At 33.2% G+C, this 12,765-nt stretch overlaps 1 protein-coding gene and 1 long non-coding RNA gene across 3 annotated transcripts in view; both read right to left on the minus strand.

Moving 5' to 3' along the window:
• Nucleotides 1-12,765, minus strand: part of LOC126926123 (trafficking kinesin-binding protein milt) — a 96,855-nt gene that overhangs the window by 55,178 nt on the left and 28,912 nt on the right. Inside the window, exons 3-4 of the mRNA XM_050742234.1 lie at nt 9,487-9,591; nt 1,352-1,456 (exon numbers count right to left, since the gene is read on the minus strand). Of these exons, the coding sequence (XP_050598191.1) occupies nt 1,352-1,456; nt 9,487-9,591 (210 nt within the window). The remainder of the gene's footprint in view (nt 1-1,351; nt 1,457-9,486; nt 9,592-12,765) is intronic.
• LOC126926138 (uncharacterized) lies at nt 7,790-9,465 on the minus strand. 2 transcript variants are annotated; one of them, XR_007714311.1, is made up of 2 exons: nt 8,327-9,465; nt 7,790-7,859 (listed from the first exon to the last, which is right to left on the minus strand). It is a non-coding gene; the product is annotated as an uncharacterized LOC126926138 (long non-coding RNA). The 2 variants fall into 2 exon arrangements; XR_007714310.1 differs by having other exon boundaries at nt 8,014-9,465.

Below are 12,765 nucleotides of genomic sequence, written 5' to 3' on the forward strand. Positions count from 1 at the left end.
TACTCGTTTATTTGCGACAATACAAGAGAACGTTTTGGACGAAAGTTGCATGGTACTGTGCTTTTATCTATCTGATCTTATGATGACCTTGAGACGTATAGCTAAGGTGGCATAAAAAATTTTTAATGGGTGCCTTCATTTTTCATTAGGTACTCTCGTAGTTGATATTCAGACGTGTTGAAAAAGATGCAAACTTTTAATTTCAACATATAAGAAATTCGATACTAGGAAATTAGCTGAACGTGACTGCTCGAAATGAATTGACTATTTTGGACACATTACAAAACTGCAATCTTGTGTTTCGATGATGCCACATCAGTGACAGTATTATGAAAATCTTTATGCGTGATCGTAGTGTACACTAGGTAACGTTAATGCGTGTGGCGCATTGAATTTTAGCACGTTTATGCCAGCGTGTACCACCGGTGGCTCACACTTGAATCTTTCATCAGACGGTGCACGCCAGTAAAAATGTGGTTCGTTTAGTAACTAGAAAAAAATTGGTTGAAAATTTAAACAATGGAAATTTAACGCATATTAATTGAAAAAAGTAGGATTTATGTAAAAATATAACAATTTAATATTATTAACTTATTATAAAAATGAATACGAGCCCCGCCCCACGGTAAGAAACACAAATAGCAGCGCTGGCGTAAACATGTTAGAGTCCGCATCCCGATTGTGTTGGATAGCGCGAAACACACGAGTTTTTGATGTTTTGAAAACATCTGAATGTCGGCTAAGAGCACACGTAATAAAAGACAGAGGTACGCGTTTACAAACTTTAGCGTCGCCTTTACAAGACGCTTCAAGATCGTCGTAAGGTTAAATAAATAAAAGCACTCGATACCAAACAAGTTTTGCCTGAGACATTTTTCTGTATCATCGCACATAAGAGAGTAATTAAGGATGACAGAGTTAAGTGGGACACTCTGTATAACTGGGGTGGCGTGAAATATTTCCTGGCAAAATGGAGTTGCGAATGGGAGAAGTTTAAAAAGTGCTGAATTAGTGTATTGAAAAATTCATGATTCCATGAAAAAAAAAAAAAAAAAAAAGGAAAAGAAAGAAAGGGACAACGGTGACCTTCATACGTCCTCTACGCTTTCATCTAGGACAAAGCTAATCATACCAAATTACGTCCCCCTCGAAAGCATTCAACTTGTACCTGAAACATTTTTTTTCTTAATATTATCAAAATCGAGCGATATATTCCAGGTGATAAAGTTAGGTGGACCACCCTGTATAAGAAACGATGTAACACTTACCAATATAAAGCGATTTGCCTAACGTTTAGCGTAGAGAAGCAGAAAAGACGGTGATGAAAGAATTGATAGAAACAATTACTTACTGAAATAATTGAGAGTCTCCCGGATTTGCTCCGGTGACAATTTTAAGTCAACGTCTATTGATTTTAGGGCCGGTGAAGGGATGAACCAATCCGCGTTCTCGTATCCTATAAACAATAAATAACATCAGTCATACGAATATTTATAAAATAACTACCTGTAACGCTTAAATATATTTGGCGACAAGAAAAAGAAAATAGCAATTACAATTAGAGTATTTTATACAAATTCACATATTTGAGAACATAATCGAGAAAGTAGAATCTAGGTAGAAAATTGATTTAGCTACGAAGTATTATAGAAAGAACTGTACTTCGAATATTTTAATGCAAATTGCTTTATCCTTATCGATTCATGCAAACATCTCTCAAGCTACACATTATTCGAAAAAGTGTCTCAAATAAAACTTATTTTGTTTCCAGTAGGCTATTTTGTGATAGCCACGAATCTTATGTAGGTGGACGCATCCTTGACATTTCATGGTAACCTTTGTTTTTTTTAAATACAACTATACATTTTTTTATAACCACTCGGTGTATTTTTTAGTTCTCTACAAGAAAGTATCCAGGTACTTGGGTGGAAAAACGACCAGTTCAAATGATATTGTAACTTTAATCTTGTGAAGCTTACCGTACACCCACAATTTGACAAAGTTAACGTTGAAATATCTTTTAAACCAAGCATTTTCAGATACAAGTACCTTAATACTTTCTTCTAGAGAATTAAAAACTGCATACGATGGTGTATAAAAAAATGTACAGTTCCATTCACAGAAACAAAGATCACTTGAAGATCTCGAGAACGTCTGGACAAATCTGGTGGCCATCACAAGACGTCCCATTTAAAACACGACGTGTTTTATCAACTAATGGGTCACTTTTTCGGATAATACACAGTTTGAGAAATGTTTGGCTCGATGAAAATGAGACACCCTATACATCTTTTTACACTGTACACATTCTGCGTAATTTTGCACTTTCAAGTTTTCTATAAATGCGTAAAAATCTGGAGCCTAATTATAGTAAACGAGAGAGGTAAAACACACGCATACTCATACACGTGTGTATAATAAAAATATTTTGTTTTTATTTGGATGTTTCGTTGCGTCAAAACATTTGGATCATTAGCAGCCAACGTTACTTACACAACAGCCATTACGTAAGGTTACAAGTCGGAACATTACAGATTGTGTTAAATTAAATGGAAAAATATTGATTCTTTTTGGAAACTTCAATTTTTTCGCGTTGTCATAATAAATGTTCGTATTACTTCGTGAATAAAAATGATTTATTCTAAATAGGGTATCATAATAATACTACTCGTAACAATAAAACACATTCGAGTGAAATGACAATGGTAATTATTTGTTTGCACTGATGATGTTTCTCGTAAACTTTTGTAAACATGTATAATTTATTAAATTTATTGTAAACACGTATACTTTATGTATTTGGTTGCCCCAAAAGTTTATTTCGTTTTATATTTAGATGCACTACATTTTCTGCTTTATATTATTTGTATTATTTTATAATTATATTATAATATAATTGTATTACATCATATTATATGTAATATTATTTTTATTTATATTATTTGTTTTTCTATTATTATTTTATCGAATATTCTATTGGAACAATATGGATCATACATAATTCAATGAAACAATACGAAACGAGAAATGTAGTGCATCCATTATTTCCTCATAAAACGAAAGAAACATTTGGGACAAGCCAATATAATAAAATTGCAAGTTCACCCTCAATTTACAGAATTTACGTGTAAGCGAAGTAATTAACGCTGTGTAAAAATAGGCCGGCTAAATTAGATTTATATACAAGTCTGAAAGACGATTTGCAAGTGTTACAATGTAATAGATTTGATGCGTAAAAGTGTACGTTTTTACAAACACACTAACAGCGAGAAATAGAAAATTCCTGGCAGAATACATTTTATATATTTTTCTATACACCGACGTCGTCGATCTTGTTATTAAAATTACATCTCATATTTTTCTGTGCACTCTTTCAGAAATACTATTACGTCCAAATTATCGAACCATATAGTTTACGTGGTCTTTGAAACAGAATTGCCTATTTTATCTTTGACGAAGACTTTGTAATAATTAAGTTCAGCTTATGCGCCATCATAAAGTTTCAAAAGTAAATTACACTACTAGCACGTATAGTTCTTGATAATGTGCGTATGATAATGACATCTACGGTGTGTACTTGTTTCAGCGTGCAGAGTGTCCTATAATTTTGCTGTATAGATTCTATGAGCGCGCTCTGTACGTAGAAATACGATGAAAAAGTCTCGTGACAAAATGTTCGTAAAATGCTTTATTAAGAACATATAAAACATAATAAAATAAGGAACAAGATAATACTAATATTGTATCAATATTAATACTATCTTAATAATACTAATATTCTTAATAGCATACACGTGTATCACAACGAGTTAATTAGGAAAATCGACACTGCAATTGCAGAAACTAGAAAAAAATTCCAACGAAATTTAATCCACAACAGATTCGATAAACCTACGTACTAAAATGTACCTACGTCGGTACAAGGTATTTTGTGATGTTTTTAACGTTTTACTATGTCGATAACATGTTTCCTATCGATAAGGTCACGCGATGCTTCGAAATGGAAACGTGAGAACGTAAATACAGGGCCGAACCGAACAACATGTGAAATCTCCTCGCGACGAGATTCCTCGTGGAAAAATACGACAAAAATGTGCCACAGAATTTTTCACTCTCCGGTTAGTTTACGAGAAAATCGAGTTCGAAAATTTGTCAAGTATACTCGAACAAGCAGAGGTCTCAATAATCGACAGAAGGTCATTCTACGTGTGAAAGGAAGTGGAAAACGTGAAATGAAATTTGTTCACAGGACGCTTCGTTTCAGAGAAAAATAAATTTGTAGATACACCAGTTTCCTTGAAAGTAGAACGAAACCACAAACAGGAAAATTTTATTCCACATTTTCAATTTATTTTCGCACGTGCAACGACCTCCGGTCGATTATTTGGTTCTAGCTTATCTGAAATTAGCCATGTTCCGGTCTACTTGATAAATTTTCAAACTCGATTTCCTGCGGAACTAAGCCGAGAAGAAAAATTTCTACGCTATATTTTCCCCCCTGTTTTTCCACAAGGAATCACGCCGTGCCAACTTTTACGTTATTCGATCGATTTTATATGTAACTTGTGAATGATACATCAAGCACGTATGGGCTTTTCGTTGGATTTGTTTTACTTTTGTTTTCGCCAAGTTTATTTACGTGAATTCAGACGATCACTATTATTGCCAACATTATTCTCAATACTCGAGGTTCCACACATTGCATTGACAATATACAGAGTGTGACAGGAAATGTGGGGCTTTCTTTGATATTTAAAATCAATGGAGGAAATTCCTGTAGACATGTGCTCCATCTGTCTTCGTTTATGAGATACAACGACGTTTGTAAATCTATATGATAATTAACCTATGGAACATGTTGAAATACCGAGGCTGAGAATAGAGCAAATTCTTCGACAAAATCGGTGAACACCAGCAACCGTACAGAGTGTAGCCGGATGCATGACAAAACATATACAGTTTTACCTTGAAATGCAAAGTGGTCATTTCAAGCATCTTCTGTGAATCTAATTAGATGACACAACATCAGAATAGAAAATTCGTTACATCTCATAAACGAAGACAGACAGAACACGTGTTTATACGAACTACTTTGCTTGCTTTTGGACGCACGATCAGCTCCAGAAGTGGATGCCACATGTTCTGTCGTACTCTGCACATTGATCATCTAGAGAGTGTACAGGGTATTTCTTACGCACGACGATCTGGAAAAACTGAAATGCTAATGATAATATCGATCGTTTGGACGCTCCTTAACACGTCGAATGCCACGCCAGTTTTATTGGGTTGGCAACTAAGTGAATGCGGATATTGTCAATACCATCTAATGACAAAATCCGCAATCACTTAGTTGCCAGCCCAATACAAGGTTTGGTTGTGGGGCCACGATGAATTTTTTATTATGCGATACATATAATGTTGAAATATTACTTACAAAAGATATGTTACGATGTATAATCATCATTAATGAATTTATCTCACTGGGGTCACCGGTGACCCCCATCACGCTGTAGTGCAATTTCGCTCGATTCACTTATTTTTCGCGATTGTCAATTATCTCATATTGTTCCTTCGCGTTGCTAAATAATTGTTCTATGTTGCTACGTCTCGGGACCTACTATAAACCATAATACATCCCTCGGTCATACTTATTCGGATTAATAATCCTAAAAAACCGTTACAAGATTTAGCATTTTTAACTTTACTCTCAAGGCCCTCAATTGCCATCAAACATCTTTCAAGTGGAAACGTTGCTTAGAGTTATCGTTCACTAAGGTAAAACACGAAAAAGGCGAGTTTTCCCATGTTCGACAGCCATTAATGGGGGGTGCACATAATACATGTATATTTCATGTATAAATAAAACTATTTTTACATGTTTTATAATACACTAATTTCGTCACACCATTGTAGTAACGATGGTAATAATACAAAATTTATAACTATTGACATTTGTCCAAATTATGTATTTCTACTAATCTTGGTGCGTGGGTCACCGGTGACCCAAGTGGCATTCAACGTGTTAACCGTTTGATTTCCAGGACAAAAGTTTGTTATTTTATAAGATACATCTACATTATTATACATGCGTGCTATTTGTTTATAAATATTTCAACTTTTCTTCGATAAAAATTACTGAGAAGATAACAATGAAATACGAAACACCGTCAGTCGTTCAAACGTTCCGGCACTTTTCGACACAAAATCTGAACAGCACTGCTTGGGGCTCAAATGGTTAATCGATTCGCAACCGATGACGTACCGCTACGTCAAAATCAAATTAGGTGGTTGTCACCGACGACGTAGCAGTACGTCAAGCTCCGAGTGAGATGTTTCCCCCGCCATATGCCGCTAGTACTAAATCTTCACTTTGCCATATTTTTATCAGGGCTCTAATTGCATGACCTGTTTCTTATAACGACAACAGTGAACCTGACGATGGATCTGTATCAGAGGAACATACATATGCAACCTGATCGTACGTAATCTGTCATATTCAATGGGCCACATTCAGTGAAAATAGAATAGAAAGTGGAATTGTTGATGCAAGTGAAGAGAATCTTGTGACGAACAATGTGGCGTCAAAAATGAAAAAATGAGAAGTGGATATCAGTGGATATCGTATAGCGTAGAACCGAAGGACACATGGGAATGTTAAATAGAACAAATATTTCAAGAAATAGAAATGGAAAGATCGGAAGAAATTAATATACTATCGCTAAATGATAAACGAGGGCTCGTGACAAAATAATTAGACACTCGAGGCGGATGCAGAAATAGCACAAGTCTTATTAGACACACCGAGCGACTTGACACGTTACGTTCATCCACTGTATGCAGTTTCAGTCAGTTCGACACTGCAGCGAACTGGTTGCGAATGGGATAAAACACAGTGGAGAAATTTGTACAAAAAGATACAGGCCACCCTGTATGACACTTCTCTTGCATTAGATTGGAACCTGCATTAGTCGAATGTTCCATTCGAATTCGAACATTCCACTATCCAAAGGTTCAATTAGCGGAATATTCTTTGCTTGTGTGGCAAAGGACACTTAGGTGTGTTTTCTGTAATTTTATGTTACTTTCCTATTACTTTGATACGAAGCTAATGTTGTGCGCGTTAATATCTCGTGTCTAATGACATCAAAGAGGAAACGTGTGGTAAGAAACGTGGAAAGGAAAGAAGATATACATGGGAAATTAGAAAAAAGGCGTGGAAGTGCCGGAAAAGTTGCAGAAATTTACGACCTTGGAAGATTGATAATTAACGACGTGAAAAACAGAAACGTGTAATTAAAAATTTCTCAGATGTTCCGACAAGTAGGAAAACATTAATCCATATGAAAAATAAATATCTATGCTGTGCTGTTTTATAGTAATTGTGGTAAATCAGCAATAAAGGAATACCAGTATCTAGATATATATTCTGAGAAAAAGTTTCGGAATTTCGATAAATATTACCTTCCACTGATAAGTCGAATAAGTCTTCGTGCTGAGAAAAAGAAGATCACAGTGAAAGCAGAAGACGACGCCTTCTTGTTTTAGATTGTTTATGGCGTTGGAGAGAGGAATCGTAGATGGTTTGAGACACGAATAGAATATAATTCAAAGCAGTGCAATGCATTGGCTTGAACAGAAAGTTCGTTTCGTTTTTCGTGGCGAGATGGACCTCAGTTTAAACAACGACTATCAGCCACAATTTGATTGGTCGAAATTGGTATTGATTAATTAACAGTGTTGAGTGTAAAACAAGCATTTTCCGATGTCTTTTCTTTGTTGGCCAGGCACTAGTTCAAACATAGTTCATGAAAATCCAAGAATTTAAAGAATAGCTTTTAATTACAAGTCAATTGATTTACCTGATGTTGATTAATTGATAGTTAACTGTTGAATGTTAAACAAACATTTCCCGATATCTTTTTTTTTGTTGGCCTGCTATCAATTCAAACATGGTTCATCAAGACAATGCAAAAGTTTAAGCAATAGCTTTTAACCACAATTCAATTGATTTACCCGATATTGATGATTAATTGATAGTCAACTGTTGAGTGTAAAACAAACATTTCCCGATATCTTTTTTTTGTTGGCCTTCCATCAATTCAAACATGGTTCATCAAGACAATGCAAAAGTTTAAGCAATAGCTTTTAACCACAATTCAATTGATTTACCCGATATTGATGATTAATTGATAGTCAACTGTTGAATGTTAAACAAACATTTTCCGATATCTTTTTTTGGTTTCTTGGCCAGGCACCAGTTCAAACATAGTCCATGAAAATCCAAGAATTTAAAGAATAGCTTTTAATCACAATTCAATTGATTTACCCGATGTTGATGATTAATTGATAGTTAACTGTTGAATGTTAAACAAACATTTCCCAATATCTTTTTTTTTGTTGGCCTGCTATCAATTCAAACATAGTTCATCAAGACAATGCAAAAGTTTAAGCAATAGCTTTTAATTACAAGTCAATTGATTTACCCGATGTTGATGATTAATTGATAGTCAACTGTTGAATGTTAAACAAACATTTTCCGATATCTTTTTTTGGTTTCTTGGCCAGGCACCAGTTCAAACATAGTTCATGAAAATCCAAGAATTTAAAGAATAGCTTTTAATTACAATTCAATTGATTTACCCGATATTGATGATCAATTGATAGTCAACTGTTGAGTGTAAAACAAACATTTTCCGAAGTCCTTGATTTTTGATGGCCTGGTACGATTTGAAGCATGCTTCGCCGAGGCGACGGACAACTATATGTGTTAAACGTCACACGACAAATATTGATGCAACTCGAATGGGGTGTTCTGCACCATCTACCATATTCTCGCGATTTTACACGCTCAGATTATCATTTACTCGCTCGTTACAAAACTACCTTCGACAATAAAAGCTCGTGTTCCTTGGAAGACTGGAAAAACAAATTGGAGCTATTCTTTTTCTCAGAAGACTAAGCAATTCTATGCCAATGGAACAGCGAAGTTATCAAAAGAATGACGAAAAGACATCGAAAGGAATGCCGCATACATCGATCGAAAATGGTAGACGTAAAAGAGAAAACACGTCCTGCAGTTTGGTCGTAAAAACGAGACGAACTTTCCATTGAAGCCAATATCAACAAAATTCGTTACACCATTAAAGAAGGTGTAAAATCCATAAATAATTAAATTCATTTAATTAAATTACATTCAATTGTGATTTTAATTTAATTAATTCAATAATTTATAATAATTCAAAAGATGTATTACATTCACTTTATATCGTGTTCTTTCTCATTTTGATGATTTCGAAATACAGAATGATAATGATAAAAACAGATGCTGTTTTGTATCATTCGTTTCTATATCGTAGAATTCTCTCATCTATTGACTAAATTAGGATACTCGAGGTTCCATCGTACTTCCATTTTTCTTTAATTTAATGTGATAAATTATATTTATGTGCAATGAATTATGTCTATATATAATGTGTTCATATTTACCTTGAAATTGAGTGAGAGTATCGGCTCGCAGACGGTATCGAGGTATCTGTTCTTCTAGCAAACTGATGATCTCAACTTCTGGCAGTTCAGCTCCACTGCATACCTCTACAATAGAGTTAATTTCGTATTCATATTTTACTCTTATTAATCCATCAAATCACTTCTAACAGTTATACTTAACATTTACATTGAACAACCAATTAAATTGTAAGAAATCCTCCTAAAATTTTACCTCTCACTTACTGTACACCTTATTTATAGCAATTTGTGTTCCCTATCACAGTATCATTGGAGTGTTAAAAATCATGGCAGTGTAAGTCAAGAGATTCTGAGAATTAGAATTTAGCATTTCAAATCCTACAAACATCATCTTCTCCTAATTAACGACGTTATAGTTTTACTTTCTTCCATGATACGTTTTCGTGCTCTGAGAACGTACGATAAATTTCTGGTAACAACAATGAACGTTGCACGCTATTTTACGAAGAAACCAGGGAATTGACTTACACCGCTACGATCCTCAGTCATCCAATACGTTACGTGCAAGTTTCTGATAAAGCTGAATAATTAATTATCACTTAACATTTAAAACTATGTAAAACAATGTAATTTAGCAATTTCTACGTATCTATTATTATAAATAAAATATAGTATACTCTATGTGATTATCTAGTAGATTTAGATCTAGTAGATTTACACGTTTAAGATTTGCTTCGAACGAAACTATTTTCTGTAGCTTCTGCAATGCATATCTGCTTGCAAGTCTCAGACGTTTTGCACGTGTTTTACAATGTGTTTATGAAATGAATTGCATGGAATTTTCTCTCGAAAAGTAATTACGACAATGCAGCTGGAAAGTATGTATTTTCTATACGATCCTCTTAATTTCTCATAGCGGGATCGTCGAACCGTGACACGTATGCTTACAAAGACAGGGTCTAATATGCTGATCTAATACGACAAGATCTAACAAGCTACGCTTAATTGGTGTGGCATTACTCGAAAAAGTGTTCTCAAATTTGTCTTCTTATGAATTATTCCATCAGATTGTTTGAGATTATCTAGCGATAAAGAAATAAAAAAAAAAAAAAAAAAAGGAAGGAAAAGAAAAAAAGGGAACATTATCGTAGTTAATTATCTTAATCGGCAGCAGTGAAGTTTATTAATTACTAAATTATCCAAGTTCGTTAAATTGAAAGCATGTGATATATATATGGCGAAAGAAATCAAGTAGCGTTGTAATAGAACAATTCTCATTGTCTAACGATCACTATGAGAAACACTGATGTAATCGATTCTACTGCATACTGTCAAGCTAAATTAACTAGAAATACAAAACCACTTATACCAACACTCAATCTGATAGGCAATCATGCTTGCTGGCAATAATGCACGCATTTAATAGAGTGCACGATTTCTTCAGTGATTTTTTTTTATTCGTATATAAAGCAAGATTGTTTTTCAATACGGTTTAGCAATTAGAATAGAAAGACATTTTTTAATTTTGTCTCGGTGAAATTTTTGTTGTTAAATTGGGATTATAATTAGATGACACGTTTGAATAATTGAACTACTCTATATATGTATTTGTTGATAATTTGGAAGAAATGAAGTGAATTTAAAAGAAGATTAGGCGCAGAGACTTCTAGGCAGAAAAGAAACATTTTTCTTTTATAATTTAAGTTCATGTAATTGTGATTATTTAAGTTTAGCTATGTTATATTTCTTTGTACAATATCAAACAATACCAAAGCAAATTTTTAAATTTCAAATGAATCTGAAAATTTTCAAATTTCGAATAAGTCTGAACATTTTTCAAGTTTCTAGTAAGTTTGTGCATTTTCACATTTCAAATAAGCTTGAACATTTTCAAATTTCAAATAAGCTGGAACATTTTCAAGTTTCAAGTAAGTTTGTGCATTTTCACATTTCAAATAAGCTGGAACATTTTCAAGTTTCAAATAAACTGGAACATTTTCAAATTTCAAATAAACTGGAGTATTTTCAAATTTCAAATAAACTGGAGTATTTTCAACTTTCAAATAAACTGGAACATTTTCAAATTTTGAAATGAGCTGGACATTTTCAAATTTCAAATAAGTTTGAGCGTTTTCAAATTTCGAATAAGTCTGAACATTTTTAAGTTTCAGATAAGCTTGAATACTTTCAAATTTCGAATAAGTTTGAACATTTTCAAGTTTTAAGTAAGTTTGAACATTTTCAAACTTCAAGTAAGTTTGAACATTTTCAAACTTCAAGTAAGCTTGAACATTTTCAAATATCAAGTAAGTTTGAGCATTTTCAAATTTCAAATAAGCTTGAACATTTTCAAAATTCAAATAAACTGAAGCATTGTCAAATTTCAAATAAGCTGGAACATTTTCAAATTTTAAATAGGTTTGTGCGTTTTCAAGTTTCAAGTAAGTTTGAGCATTTTTAAATTTCAAGTAAGTTTAAGCCTTTTCAAGTTTCAAGTAAGTTTGAACGTTTTCAAATTTCAAATAAACTTAAACACTTTCAAATTTCGAACAAGTTTAAACATCTTCAAATTTCAAGTAAGTTAGTGCATTTTAACATTTCAAATAAGCTTGAACATTTTCAAATTTCAAATGAGCTGGAACATTTTCAAGTTTCAAGTAAGTTCGAACATTTTTGAATTTCAAATAAGCTTGAACATTTTCAAATTTTGAACAAATTTGAACACTTTCAAATTTCGGACAAGTTTGAACATTTTCAAGTTTCAAGTAAGTTTGTGCATTTTCAAATTTCAAATGAGCTGGAACATTTTCAAATTTCAAATAAGTAAAAATTTCTACATTTCCGATAAAGGGTGACAAAAAAAATTGCCCGTCTTTTGTCTCACGATTTTGGGACGGAACATAGTGCCTAATGATGAAATGAAATTGTCAAGTTGAATTGACTATTAATTTGTCAGACACAGGAAGTTAAAAACATGAAAATTCATTAGCCACATCAGTTCATCATACGCTTCGACCTACAGGCTTCTATATTTAAGAAATTGTTGCCAGATCTTTAGTCGATTGCTAACAACGAACTCAAATTTAGATTTTCAAAATTCACAATGACCCATTCAACATAACGATCCAAATAGTATGCCAAAAAATGTCCTAATATTCATAAAGCTTTCATTCAGAGAACTCTGATGTTAAAAAATTATAAAGGGAGTCTTCAAACTTAAAGTAATATTTAATAACAATAATAATTTTAATGGTAATTACTCTACTTATAATAATTGCTTACTATTTTAATAATGATTTA

The sequence above is a fragment of the Bombus affinis genome, chromosome 17 (genome assembly GCF_024516045.1).
Source record: "Bombus affinis isolate iyBomAffi1 chromosome 17, iyBomAffi1.2, whole genome shotgun sequence".
In the NCBI taxonomy this organism is placed as follows: Eukaryota; Metazoa; Arthropoda; class Insecta; order Hymenoptera; family Apidae; genus Bombus; species Bombus affinis.